The sequence below is a fragment of the Bos indicus genome, chromosome X (genome assembly GCF_029378745.1).
Source record: "Bos indicus isolate NIAB-ARS_2022 breed Sahiwal x Tharparkar chromosome X, NIAB-ARS_B.indTharparkar_mat_pri_1.0, whole genome shotgun sequence".
Taxonomy (NCBI): domain Eukaryota; kingdom Metazoa; phylum Chordata; class Mammalia; order Artiodactyla; family Bovidae; genus Bos; species Bos indicus.
Genome location: NC_091789.1, coordinates 120,134,663 through 120,149,964, shown reverse-complemented (window position 1 = coordinate 120,149,964; position 15,302 = coordinate 120,134,663). Strand labels below are relative to the sequence as shown.

At 39.1% G+C, this 15,302-nt stretch overlaps 1 protein-coding gene across 12 annotated transcripts in view; it reads right to left on the bottom strand.

Annotated features, from left to right (window-relative positions):
• The window catches only part of DMD (dystrophin), a 2,362,639-nt gene that overhangs the window by 67,945 nt on the left and 2,279,392 nt on the right, over positions 1-15,302 (bottom strand). For 8 of the 12 annotated variants that reach the window (XM_070783459.1, XM_070783462.1, XM_070783461.1 and 5 more), the window contains 4 exons: positions 8,931-9,097; positions 6,531-6,642; positions 4,700-4,836; positions 3,955-3,993 (listed from right to left, as the gene is read on the bottom strand). In XM_070783459.1, coding sequence (XP_070639560.1) covers positions 3,955-3,993; positions 4,700-4,836; positions 6,531-6,642; positions 8,931-9,097 — 455 coding nt within the window. The remainder of the gene's footprint in view (positions 1-3,954; positions 3,994-4,699; positions 4,837-6,530; positions 6,643-8,930; positions 9,098-15,302) is intronic. The other 4 variants (XM_070783466.1, XM_070783460.1, XM_070783463.1 and 1 more) reach the window with 1 other exon arrangement.

The window sequence follows — 15,302 nt, the reverse complement described above, 5'->3', positions numbered from 1 at the left end:
ACAGTTTATACCTGTGCCATTTTTAGCTGCCTTCTTACTGAAGGAAAACTGTACATTTGCCTAGTACATTTGCAGTCAATGATTTTAGCTCTGGAGAGGCCACTGCAGTCTGTGACCAAGATTCCATGTATCAAGAAGCCTTGGTCTGCACAATTTTGTAAAAAAGGAATATAACTACCACATTAGCAGCGGGACTGTACTGCTACTTGGTAGAGTAAAACTGAAGGGCCCCCAATTATAATGTGATGCTTTAAAAAAAGAACTACTAACTTCAGTAGAATGTCACAGTACCTGAAATATTTATTAGGGATACTGTGTGCTAATGTACAGAGCAAAAAATGAGAGGAGGATTAGCATTCATAGTCTGTTTACCTTGTGGGTAAAAAAAAAAAAAAAACCTACTTTTTTTGCTTCACAGATGAAGATTTTGGTAGGGTTGATGTGTTTTCACCTTTTCATACCTGATCTATTAATTATCCTTGAAGTTTTTATAGTATCTTTTAGATTAACCTTAGGAAAAAAATCCATCTGTTCTGAAAACCAGTTTGGGCTTGTGCTTTTTTGTTTTAACTGGAATAGGACAAAAAGGTCTCTTCCATTTCTCTCCTGACACAGAATGCCCTTAGGTAAAGGCATGAGTCCAAAAGTCGACAGTGATCTATTCAGTAAGGACTAGTTTAGTCCAGTGTTTAAGCAGCATTCAAGAACTTGGTCAGACACTAAGAAGAATATGCTTTTTCTTACAGTTAAAAAAAAGACAGACAGAAAGAAAAACGTGTAGTTACCTATGTTTACATAGGAAATATAGTAGAAATCTGAGTTTCTTAAAGAAGACACATAATTATAAAATGGTTATTAACACACTACATAACCAGGGAACTGAAATCTTGCCTGAGAAATAAATGTCTTATTTATGAAACCAATGTTGTCTACGTCAATTGTCACCAGACTCAAACTTGGAATAAACTACAAAGACGCTGAAATTGTCATAAGGGAACAAAAAGATGGCTACCCAATTTACCAGGCAGATCCAAAGATATTCAGGTAAATCTTCACTCTAGTTTTGGAGATAATCTGCTCATTTGTTAGAACCCTGGAATAGTCCATTATTAGAAAAATGCCAAGGTTTGCTTGGAAATATTCACTGCAGGTCAAGATAACTGAGTACTTGGATTAATTGGTTTATAAGCCCTATCTTCTGGAACAGACCAGTCTTTTGATTATATACTTCTTAGAAGCTAAAAGCCCACCATCAAGGAAAACATATTAGTGTTTCTCCCTTGTAACAGTTACTACCTTGGTAGTGTAGAGAAGAAAAAAATATGAGATCTTGGAGCATAACTGCACTAAGAAAGCTCAGCATGTAAATGTAAAACACTTTAATAAAATCTTAAACAGGATATCTTATGCAAAACTTTAATTCTTAGCCTTGAGGATATTTCCATGTTATTTTTCTTATTAACGTATGTAGCACCTAACACAGCATGCTTAAGCACAAGAACTCATAAAAACCAAGAAATCTAAAATATATATATATATACACACACACTAAAGGAGGGAGTTATGAAATTAGAAAACGAGCCAAAAGGGAATACTGGTCAGAGAAGAATCATCTAAAAACCAAGAATTAGTAAAAGTATAAAACTACTTAGTCCAGAAACAAAGCTAAATGCAAAGCCTTCTGAGCACTTTTTCAAGGGAAGGTAAGAATACTGTTATCCCTTCTCACTTCCTAAATATAAAGTGATAGCTCCCCCAAAGGATTATTCCTGTTATTGTTAATGGCCAATTCTATCCCCTCCACCACCATTTTCTCATTATCTGTGACAACTCCACTAATAAATTTTCAAGGCAGAAGAGCTCAAAGAATATTGTTTGACCATCTCACTTGTGGACAAACAATATAAAAGGTTTATGCCAGGTTTACTTTCAACTAAGGTGACAAATCCAGGTAAATAAGGGGTTTTTTCCTGAGGAAAAAAAAGATTTGTATCTCAGTAAATCTTCAAATTCTATGATCCATCCTGAATGGACTAAATGCTGTCATTGTCACAGGATTTGTTAATATCAAATAGAATTCTTGCAAGATAAAGCATTCTAGGACCTGACTCTTCTGCCTCAAGAGAACAGCTTTACAATTTATTTTCTAAATTATTTACCACCCCATGAATAAAGACTTTAATAAAATTCCACATATTACAAGGACTTTAGCCTGCTGGGTTTGTTTTCTTCCTCAAAATTAGAATTTCCCACTATTTCTGAATAATCCAGCATACTTTTTCCGGGAAGGCAAAGTGGGGGCAGGTTTCAGTTGTTAGAGAATATATTTTTAAAAAGAATGTTTTCAGAAAGACAAACACCCTCTACTTAAAATAAGTTACATTAAACTCACTCCCTGAATGCTTCTCATTAGCTTATGGATAGAATAAACTTCCTCTCTAGTTAGTCATTCTTTATTATGCTGTGCTACCTCTGTCTATGTGTTTTAAAAAAAATTAACTTTGGCATATTTGTCTTTTGGATTTTTAAGTTGGTTAGAACTTATTCCAACACAGAGAAAATCCACTTGCTTATCAGGATCCAATCCAGCTGAGAATTTCAGTATATTATTTTTTAAAAGTTCTTTATTTATGAAAGGTTTTACCTTCTGTAAACATATAGATTACCTGGGATAGGAAAAATAATTACCAATAGCAAGTAACATAGCTGAATCTAAATAACTCCCCAAGTTGTTTAAGCATAATTAGTAACAAATCAAATATAGTAACCATATCTCAAAATTAAAGGGCACAATAATGTGGCTTTAAAGAAGAAAGGAAAGCCTCACACTTCCTTTAGGCCAATAAAGACTTCAAATAAACTTCAATTAACAGTTTGTACTTATCACGACAGGATTTTTTAAAAAGGACCTACTTTAAATTTAATTACATGGTGGAATAAAAAAGACCCAATAAAGATAAACTGAATTCTTATATAAGTCCACTTTCCAAATTAGTCATTTCCCTCTTATATATAATAGAACTGTCTGACTTTAAATATTTTCATAAAGTACATTGTGAAATACCAAAATTTTGTTATAAACCCCCCCCACACACTGTAAGTTTAAAACAATGCACTTTGCTGATATATAAATCACAGACTCTATAGAGTTTTCTAATGACATTCTAAATTCTGAGATAAGTCAGTAAATTATTTATTAATATCAAGTATTAGTATTATTAATAAGACACACCAATAGTAATAACAAACACTACAGTACACTTTCCTTCCAGTGTAAATGTATGTTTATGAGCTGGGTATTTAGCTTGGAGAAGAGAGCAAAGTAAGTGTAGGTCAAAACTGAGAAACTCATATATATATATATATATATATGTATACACACACACACACACACATATATATATATATATATATAAAGATTAGTCAAATAGCATGGCATTACCTGATAAAAAGGCCACATGCCTCACTGAAATTATTCAACCATACTCAACATTATACCATGAAACAAACTTCGCTGGTTTTTAATGGTCCACTTATAACAGGCCCTAAAGAATACAGCATCATCCTTTTGAAGGTCCTAAAGCACTCAATCTCTAGAAATATAACTAAAGAATATTATTATGTAATCAGAAGGCTCTTCCCTGCTTACAAGGAAAGAGCATATAAACATGTCTGCCAGGAACAGAACTAACAACTCAACAATTTCTTTGATGTCACTTTGACCTCCAGGCCAGGATTTCTGCTGGTTTTCATTTGACCAGGTGGGGACCCTAAAACCTCACTGACTCTCCTGATCTGTGGCAGAGGGCATCCTCAAAGACTCATCAAGGGAAAAATTTTGAAAGGAAGGAAGGGAAATTAAAATGTCCTTAAAACAAACAGAACTAAAATTTTTTAAAAATTAAGCAAGCGAATGTGTTTGTGATAGCAGCACCCTTCAGCGCAAGTACTCACGCAGAGTCTACCGGCCAGAAGTTGATCAGAGTAACAGGACTGCAAAACAAAAAATGAGGTGGTGAAGAGAGACACAGGCAAACTCAGCCACACACACACATACAAAAAAAAATTACTGAAAGGTCAAAATAAATGAAACCCAATTAAGTATGAACCATGAAAAGCAACGGCCAGACAAAGGTGAAAGGTGAATTAAAAGAAAACCAGTGGTGCGACTGCCGTCAGAGTCATGGAAAACAGAAGAGAAGGTTCAAAAGAGGTGAAGACAAGATCATCACTTGGATCTAGCGAATCATAACTACTTACTGTGAAGACATTTCCCGTGACCATTATTTTCTTTCAAGTAGGAAAAAGTGACTAGCTACGACCACACAATCAGATACAAAAAGCCACACGCCTACTGATTTGTGAGGGGGGAGAATCAAAATGAAATCTTGGAGTCACTCATTTGTAAACAGTCCCGTATTTCTTACAAGCCTTTGTAAGGTAATTGGGAGCCAGGATATGGTGGTTTTTTTCCCCTGTGAGATACAGTTTAACTTTTCGAAAGGGTCACTGTTCACGGGACAATTGACACGGAAACTGGTAACTGAACGTCAGCTTGCTTTTCTCTTTACAGCTACAGTAAATCTAAAGAAAGAAATAGGAGAGACTGTTTGCATTTGGGAGTGAAGGAAGGTATTCAGGTGAGAGGAGCTCAAATATATGTCGACTAAGAGGCTGCTGTGCTCTGGCCACTACTCACGTTTCCATGTTGTCCCCCTCTAAGACCGTCTGCACTGGCAGGTAGCCCATTCGGGGATGCTTCGCAAAATACCTTTTGGTGCGAAATTTGTTTTTTAGTACCTTGGCAAAGTCTCGAACATCTTCTCCCGATGTAGTCTGAAACGGAAATCATGAGGAGATCAGACCTGGGGCAGGGTTTTGAACTGAAAGCACCGCTTCAGTGCTCTGCCTTGAGGTACTTGTCTTATAATTAAGAGCAGGAGGCAAGAGCAAAGGCTGAAATCACACAAAACGGGCTTTGACACCAGACCTGCCCTTTACTAATGGGGTTAACAGAGGTGAGTTATCCTACCCAAGGCTCCAATCATCTACAAAACTGAAGCAAGAATGCCTCAACAAGTTGTGATGATGAATCAATGAAGTCTCAAGTACTAGGCTGCTCAATAAATGGTAATTAATAGACGTCTGGAGGTCAGAGAGTTGACCTTCAGTTTTGTTACACCTTATGGTGTTTGTAAAACAATATCTGTCCATGTTGCTGTCAGATTTTACCAAGTACCATTCAATTCACAGCATGGTACATTCTCCATCATTGAATACCTTTGCAAAAGGAATCAAAGTGAAGAAGACAATGAAATAACTGGGAGGATCGCTCTGAAGATGCAAGAGAGAAAAGCTCTAAAGCAGAGACTCTCAAACTCTGATGTGTTGGAAACCACCTGCAGATCTTGCTAAAATGCTGCTTTTGATTTATAAAGTCCAGGGTGAGGTTTGAGGTTCTGCACTGCTAATAAGCTCCCAGGTGATGCCAAAGCTGTTGGCCCACAGATGGCACTTTGAATAGCTAGCAGCCAGTGTTGAAGGAATACGAGATTTACACCCAGGTCTGTGTCCACCAAGTCCACGCCCTTTCCATTTCACTAGTGATTTTTCTTCGCTTTATTAAATTAATTTTTATTGGACTATAGTTGCTTTACAATGCTGTGTTAGCGTCTGCTGTACAGCAATGTGAATCAGCTATACGTATACATGTATCACCCCTTTTTTGGATTTTCTTTCCATTAGGTCACCAGAGCGTTGAGTAGAATTCCCTGTGTTATACAGCAGGTTTTCATTAGTTATCTATTTTATACATAGTGTCAAGAGTGCGTATATGTCAATCCCAATCTCCCAATTCATACCACCACCACCTTCCCCCTTGGTGTCCATATGTGTGTCTCCAGCAGTTTTTCAAAGTTCTATTGGCCACTTAACATTTCCCCAAGACAATAACTTAAGAGACGACTCCAGCACTTAATTATAGAAACTTGGGCAAACTTTTTAACCTCAGAATGTCAAGAGTCCTCAACTGTAAAAAGGGGATAAAAATAATACCTGTCTCATACAGAGTAGTTTCAAAGGTAAATGCCTAGCATGTATTGGTAAGTGTTAGTATGTTAAACAGACAAAAGATGAGCAAGATTCATTTAAATGGTGGATTATGAATTTCAGGGAACCTACATTACTCCTCCTCCATACTCAACGTGCCCCATGGCCCTAACACCTCTACACACAACAGCTAGGGATGTGGAAACTAAATGTGAAAAATGTCTTCTCTACAACCCATGCAAACAGAAATGAAAACTACTGCTTCACCCAACAGTGTGTGTGGAGTGTCTATGACATTCTGCGTGTGCCAGGCATCGCACCAGGGATAAGGTCAATCCCAGAGTCTGCAATTTGGAGCTACTTGAGTTGGGCAACATCTGGGGAACTGAGCAATCATAGCATCACAGATCATCTGCAACACTGGAGAAAACTGAAACTTCTCCCAGGTGAGCTGACTCAAGCTCAGGGACACATCTACTTACCGGAGTACAATATTCCACCATGGGATAGTGCATTTTATGGCCTTTTGCAACGCGGCCAGAGAAAAAGCAGCTTTGGCAGATGTCATAATTAAAGTGCTTTAGACTTCTGTACCTGGAAAAGCACAAAAACAAACACGTATGTATCTCTTCAGATCAAATTCCCAAAGAATACCCTTTAAGAAACCTCCTTCCATACTGTTTTAATTCTAGAAACAGAATGCTGTGTTTATTAATCCCTCAAGGTAAGTGATTAAATTCCTACCTCCAGTTTTTTCTGGTGCTTTACCTGCAGTATCAAAACATTTTGGCAGAAAACATCCTGTAAACATTTGGAGGGAGGGGAGAAAAACTCAGTTCTTGCTTAAACTCCACTGGGAACTCTTTCAGATTAAGTAGGAAGACACTGGCAAACTTCTAGGCTTTTGAAGACCAAATACTGGAATTTAAAAGAACTCTCAGAAAGGACAGATAGATGCATTTCAGGCCCATCCCCCACCCATCAAAAGGGCACCAACATTTCCTGAGGGAATTATTTTTTAAAAAATTCTATAGATAAAGCAATTTCATAAGACAAAAGAGAATTCAGCAAGAAGTCTCAATTAAAACAAATCTTACTTTACATTTTCTGGTTGACAGACATGATTCATTTTCAGAGTTACTTGGATAACCTCTTTTATCTGTCTCTCTTCAGAAATCCCTCACCACCTTACCCCCACATGAAAATGGAAACCTCAAGAAAAGACACAATTTGGATGAGATGAAAGGATGCATAATCTGGAAGTACTACAAGCTACACTTCCCCCCATTCTCAGAATACTCTATTCTTGGTTTCATACTCTCCCTGCCTTGTGCTTTTTCAGATAAGACTCTGAGCCAATTCAAATAAACATATTCCTCATGTCACATATGGGAATGTGGGGAAAAGGCTACTGTTTTTAGATCCTAGTCATCTTCTGAGAATGGGGAAAAGGAGGAAAGAGAAGTGCTGATTCCTAAAATAATTTACTTTCATAAGGGCAAAAGAACTGAATGTCAAAATGCTCTCTTAGACCCTCCAAAGCATTCTCCTTTTGCATTTTATAAAATCCACCCTCTGCTTTGTCTACAGATCTTACCAGTGAAGGAAGCTAAGAAAAGAAAGGTAAGAAATGCAATGCAGTCCCCTGGAGCTCCCCCTCCCTGCTGCCCCAAGGCATCACTTACCCGCAGAAACCAGGAAGGTGTCCTTTGCTAGCACTGCCTGCTCAACACTGTCTATCTAGGCTTTAGAAACCTCTGAAGGTCTCTGTAAAACCTCTTTGTACACAGCATGAAGTATGGAAGGGGCACAGTGAATAAAAGGCACACAAATGGTAAAATATAAGTATTAGAAACAAAGTAATGAGACAAGTCTCAGCATAACCAGCAATGAGTATTTACTTAGCTGGTAAGTGGATCCTGAACAGGCAGAGGATGCTACAGGTAGTTTACAACTTGATGGCTTATTCATCACTATGGCAACCTCGAGGTTGATTCAGATGTTTAAATACACCACCATTTCAGAATTTGGGTTTGGGATTACTGTTCATGAAGATTCATTCATTTAAAAATATCCTGTCTCCCCAGACAGGTCAGCAAGACTGAAGATTTAAAAGCCAAGTGTTTTCTGGGACATTTTAAGAAAGTCATAATAATAATAACCTACAATGTTTCCTACTTCTTGCACTTTTAAATTTGTAAGGAACATTTTCTTGTTTTAGTGGCTTTGTGAATCTTTCATTTACTTGTACACTTTATACTCCCTCAGAAGTTCATTAGGAGACTATGAAAAGAGCGTAATCAGATTCACAGATCAAGAAATATGGTCTAAGCTGCTCTAAACAATTCTGGTTACTTTAGGACAAGAAAAGTGGTGTAGAGTGATTAAGAGACTGAGCTACCATGACAAGTCTCCCAAAATAGAATCATTCTTTAGTTTTAATACTGATTCTGGGAGAGATTCTATAAACAAAAAAGAGCATGGAGAAAAAAAAGAGATGATCAAAATGTCTTGGTTCCAGGAAAGAAGAGGTACAGTTAATCTGTGTATACTTGATAGACGAAAATCTTGGTGGAGACAGGGAGTCCGTACTGATCGATGAAGAACATGGCTCTGCAGAGCTAAAGAGGAAAAGTGGAGAGGGCCACCTGTCTCATGAAGCAGATCTACCAACATAACCCAGTGCTCAGGGGGGTGACAGCAGGGATCCAGGCTCCAGCCTGGTCACCTCCTCTCCCACCATGGAGAGGAACAGACTAACAGCAACTGGCATGGTGGGTAACAATGCACTAATAGCAACTGGCATGGGGGTGTGTAACAGACAAGTCATACAAGGGTGAGAAATGATACGACAAAAATGACATTGGGGGGCTTCTGCCTACCTGAAGCCGATGATTGGACACTCCTTGCAGATGTTACACTTGGCCTGATGCTTGGCGGTCTCCGCGGCAGCCACCCTGTGCAGGACGGGCAGCCACACCATGGACTGGGGTTCTAGTCTCATCCAATCGAGGAAGAGAGCTGCTTCGATCTCAGGCTTATTATTAGCCTGCAGAGACAGGAGGCCGGAGAGTGCAAGGAGAGAAGATAAGAAAGTAAAGGAGGTGTATGTCATTTCCAGTGATGCATCAAATAAAGAGCCAAAGTGGTGCAGTGAGGCCCACTTTTCACAGCCTGATTCTGCAAATGTCCTCCCAACATCCACATGAGCCCTCTGACACATGGCAGTCTGGGAAACTGCCATGACCCTGTTTGGCTACTAGATGACAAGAAAGGAAAGCAAACAAATGCAAAAAGTAAAGTACAATACACACCTAGGAGAGACTATATCTTACTCCAGTTTGGGAAGAGATATATAAAACTTAGCTATAAGTAAAAAGGAAGTGGTTATTGATAAAATTTCAAAAGAGAGAGAGAGAAAAAAGAAACCTCAAGGAATGATTGATCCTTTTTTTTCTTTCCCCTCCAGTGAATCTGTTTCTCAGTGTTTCTTACAATCGTAATGAAGAGGCTTTACAATTCATCTGGTCCCGAAGCTTCATTTCACAGACAAGAAAACTGAGATACAGATGAGAGAAATGGCTTTTCAAAGGCTAGACAGCTCCCTGGCAGCAAGAGTGAGTCTAGCATTGAAACCTCCCGCTCTAGTGCTCTCTTCATGGAGACCTGTTGTTTCTCTGTCTAACTCTAGTTTTCTGTTTTGCAGAGTTTAATAAATACTGTGCCTCCCAGTGAGTCTAATGATTTTAGAAAATTCAAAATATATTTATCCATCATTTGATTGGTATGTTACTATAGTCGTGTATTTAATTACATTTTTTAACCCTGTAAGATCATGTTTTATGTTTTTATATTGTTAAATTGATCCATATATTAACCACTTTTGGGAGGTTTGTTTTCCATTGCTTCCTTCAATCTCAGATCTCCCATCTGGGATCAGTTCTGTTGGCGGTGTATCTTTTAGTATTTCCTTTAGTAAATGTCTGTTGATGGTGAATTTCTCAGCTTTTGTTTGCCTGAAAGTCTCTTTTATCCATATTCTTGATAGTTATCCTCAGTGGGTAATGATTTTTAGACTGAAAGGGGTGTTTCATTTGTTTTGATTTTGTTTTAGCACACTGAAATATTATTTCACTTTTATTTCACTTTCTCTGCTGCTAACCGTTGACAAGTCAGCCGTGATGCTATTGGTTCCTTGAAGGTCATCTATGCTTTTCCTGTCTCATCTTGTATTTCTAGGATTTTATTGATACTTTTTAGGATTTACTAGGCTTCAGGAATCTGTGGGTTAGAGTCTTTAGTCAGCTCTGGAAGCTTCTCAGTCATGATCTCAACAAATACTGCCTCTTCTCCATCCCTTCTCTCTGCTTACGGGAATACATTAGATCAATGTTAGACTTTCTCAATCTAACTGCCATTTCTCTGAGCAGGCCTTCCCTAAGAAAGTGCCTTCTCCAGAGATGGTCTTCATTTGCTTTTTCCAAGAACCAAAGGGTGTTACCTATTTTGAGATCAATTTACACTGAATATATGATGGGATATTTAGGATCATACACATAATGAGTATATGAACTGCAGACTCATGGTGCTTCTCTTGGAATGTGATGTGCTAATAAAGAATGTATTGACACTTTAGGCAGACAAGAGTAGGGTCATTGGGCTTGTAACACTCACCACTTCGGCAGTACTCCAGGAGTAACCCCCAATTATTAACTCAGCAACATTATAATGAGCTGTTTAACCTTGAATTCCTAGCTGCAAAGTGGCATAAATTCAAGCTACTGATCAAAAGCTTCTGTTGAGTACTTCGTTCTAGATAGAGTGCTATCACAGAGGTAATGTACTTTGTGAACATTTTCTTAAAAGCTAAAAAAGAATTACAGAACCTGACAATGAAAGGGACCATGGACGTGAATTCCTCCTTCTGCAATGGCACCACAGAGCTGTAAGACTTTTGACAGTCACCACGTCCAAACTTATCCAATGCCAGTGTGTTCTCATAGCTGCCATATAATAAACATCCATGTGAGGAAGCAAACATCCTCCATGGACGATCTTGAACATTTGTGTACAGGTACCCTTGTCACAAGTGCTTTATCACCCTGAGCTGAAATCCATCAGCACAGCCAATAGGAGGAGAGGCTCCAGAATCCAACCACAAGAGTTCAAATCTCAGTTTTGCCACTGATTGTGTTACTCTGGGAGAGTAACTTTATCTTTCTGTGTCTCAATTTTCCTCTGCCATGAAGTGGAACTATTTATAGGACCTACCTTGTAGGGCTGCTTTAATATTTCAATGAAAGACACTTCAACACTGGCACACAGCGAGAGCCATGTCAGTCAGTGTTTGCTATCATTATGTCATTATTACTATACATCTGACCAGAAACATCGAAGTTCTCAAGCCTTCACAAATCTCTTTCAATATTTTACCAGAGCTGTCATGTCTGTCCATGGCCCTTTATCCCTATTTCTCTTATTTCTTCCTCATATGAAAGGCATGGTTTGCCACTGTCCTTTAGAACTCTGTTCTCCAAAATATGATGTGCTGTGAATGGTACTGCCATCTCTCTGGACAGTATAATTGGATGGCTTTCTTTTGTTCTGCACTAGAGGCTCCCACAGCGCTTCCACTCCACTAAGATCTCTAGGTCAGTGTTTCCCAGTGTGTCCAGAAGATCAATGACCCAGCAAGATGTTTCAAGAAGAGAAGGTCAAATTAATTAAGGAAACACTGCACATTCTATCTGTCGATTAATGCACGTTAACATACTAAAAGCTGGGTTGGTTGTCAGTAAGGAAACATTAAACCTTGACCTCAGAATTTCTCACACTAATTATTCAGTGATCCTGGGACATTTATCATTGTTCTTATGTTTTAAGATTTGTGAACACCCCCAAGGTACTAATGCACTGTTGGGTATGATAAGAAATACTGTTTGGCTGTTTTCAGTGATTCTTCTGTTTTGTACATATTCATTTGGGATGTATTTTCTTCTACTTCCGTCAAGGACTTTCCTGTTAGTTTTAGCCCATTGTATCAGCTCATCTGTATCTTTAAGGATCCTGACTCTTAGAGCCCATGGGTTAGTCATTCTCCCCAACTCTGTAATTTTTACATTTAAATATATGTTTTCTGGGGACTTCCCTGCTCGTCCAGTGCCTAAGACTTTACACTCTAAATATATGTTTTCTGGGGACTTCCCTGCTCGTCCAGTGCCTAAGACTTTACACTCCCAATGCAGGGGGCCTGGGTTCAATCTCTGGTCAGGGAACTAGATCCCACATGCCACAACTAAGACCCAGCACAGCCAAATAAATAAATAATAAACAGATATAGAACAGTCTTTTGGACTCTGTGGGAGAGAGAGAGGGTGGGATGATTTGGGAGAATGACATTGAAACATGTATGATATCATATATGAAACGAGTCGCTAGTCCAGGTTTGATGCATGATACTGGATGCTTGGGGCTGGTGCACTGGGACGACCCAAAGGGATGGTATGGGGAGGGAGGAGGGAGGAGGGTTCAGGAGGGGGAACACGTGTATACCTGTGGTGGATGCATATTGATATATGGCAAAACCAATACAATACTGTAAAGTTAAAAAATTAAATTAAATTAAAACAAACAAACAAACAAACAAAAAATAAATAAAATATGTGTTCTGCCTTCATCCAAAAGTCACTAGTGAATAAATTAAACAGGCCAAGGTCAAAGGTGGGCCACACCACTACAGACTGCACCTCTAGTCAACACAAAGCCAAAAGCCAGCCCTCTCTGGTTGGTGGACTGTGACTCTCTCTAGTTATATTATTATTTAGTCTCTAAGTGTTTCTTCATCTGATAAACAAAAATACAATGAAAGTCTGTGTCAAAAGAACTGCAAGTTCCAGTTACAATAAGTCCTATAACAATCTCTTGCTCCACTGGTCCAGAAACTAAATTTATCAAAATAACCATCTGGAGCTAGGACAAAAACTATCACAGAAAGACAGCAAATTGAAAAATGCATTACTAATTCATTCTGATGTAAAACATGGGATTTATTGTTGCCCAATCTGAACCTATATGTTTCCCTGACTTACATTTAAAGGATAGTTTCTTTAATGATAGATTCAATGACAGGCTACAAAGAAAGAATTCAGGCTTATTACAGAAAGCATAGTTTTAACAGAAAGCTCTGTTCACTGTGGAAGACAGAAAAAAAAAAATCTGACTATGAGTCAGCAACAAATGTAGGTGGCCCAAAATAAAGAGAAAAAAATATTGACCATGTCTGTGATGTATAACGAAAGGCCTAACAAATATGGTGTGAAGCAATCATTGCATTATCCTCGGGACTAGAGAACGGTGTCTAGTTCTAGTGGCTAAAGCTAAGTTCTGACCCAGAACTTAGAGAAGGCTTGGCAGAAAGGCACAGAGATAATTAAAGAGCTTGAAAGACCTATGAGAACAGCTTAAGGGAATTGGGATTATTTAGCCATGGAAACACACACACACACACACACACACACACAAGAATATGCAAGAAATAGTGGCTGAAGGGGCGATTTAATAACAGTTTTCAATTATGTGAATGGCTCTTGCATAGGGGCCTATGACCAGCTGTTCCATTTCTCCACCGAGGACAGAACAAGAAGAAACAGGCTTAAGCAGCATGAAGAATTTAGGCTATAACTCATGCGGAAGCATTTCCTGATGTTGAAAGTTGTTAAAGCATTAGTGGAAATTAACAAGGAAAGCTAGCGAATGCTCTCCTCTTTCAAAAGACCACAGATTCTCCTGTGCTTAAAGGTGGGAAATTCTCAAGGTTCTTTCTTCCTCCTAAGACGCAAGATCCATCATTTTGGCTCTTTCAAAATTGCTCGCCTGTGCCAACTGACAGCACTGAAGACAAGGTACAGGGATTCACATTCTCATTCTGTTTCGATCTTTCATTTTTACTACCAACAATTCTGTATCCTAGTGGCATATTCCCTTTCCTTTTGTCTGGCGATAAAGAAAGGAAGAATTCAAAACCAGGCCAAGTGTCTATAGAGAGCTAAAAGCACTAGAAGTAAAACCCAGCTAAAATTACATTGTGATCACTCTAGAAAACAAGAGGTTAGCCTGAAACGTCAGGAAGCTGTTGAGGTCAAAAGACAGGTATGAGGACAATGGATTGAGGTCATCCTTGCAGATGCCATTATCTGCTGACCCGCATACAGGCCTCATAGCTTCTCTCAGTATTGAGGATGACCCTGACCTTGCCCCTAAACACCAGTGTCAAACCATCTAAGCAAAAACTCAGAATGGGCCGTTCAGCCCTGGGTTTTGTTTTTGCTTTCGGCAGTATCTCCTCTTTCCACTTTTACGGTGTGCACACACAAAAAGCAAGGATACCATAGCTCCTTCCAGTGTGACAGCCACAGTGTGCAAGTATCTTGGGTCTCTGTTTCTTCTCTCTTGGTTCTCTCCTGGCAGCAACTACCCACAGCACAGAGGTGAGGGAAGGAATCCACTGCAGTCACTGCCTCTGCCTTCCAGTGCATCGCACGCTGGCTTTATACAAATGTCATCTTAACAATGTACAAAGACAGTGAATGGCTAGCCAAGGGATGCAATTAGCAATATAATAATTTCAAAGGACATTACGTGGTAGGTTGGGAGTTGGGGGATTTGCCACGGTTCAGAGTATCTTTTCAGTTTCTTTCCTGTTGTGCTTTCCAGAAACCCTTTGGAACTGAAGGGCTGGGCTTCAAATGGCTGCCAGGGTGTCAACCTGAATACTTACTTTTCTCTCAGGCTAACAGTCAAACCAGTCAATTCTAAAGGAAATCAACCCTGTATATTCACTGGAAGCTGAAGCTCCAATACTCTGGCCACCTGATGCCAAGAGCTGACTCATGGAAAAGCCCCTGATGCTGGGAAAGACTGAGGGCAAAAGAAGGGGGTGGCAGAGGACGAGATGGTTAGATGGCATCACTGACACTGAGAGGGTTTCCAAGCAAGCCCTGCTCCCCAACTACCATAAACACACACATCATATTTTAAAGAGAAGGTAACTGGCATCCCCATTGTCAGGCTTTTGAAAAACCATGCCAGTTCTTAATAAACTAAAAAAAATTAGTATAGAGAAAAGCAAACATTATGGAAGAGACTGTACCCAGTAGTTCTCAGAAGATAAAAAGGAACCACCTTTTGTTCTGGAAACAATACTTGTCTAAACCTCCTTTGTTTCTCTCCTAGGTTGCGGGTTATTTAGAGACAGG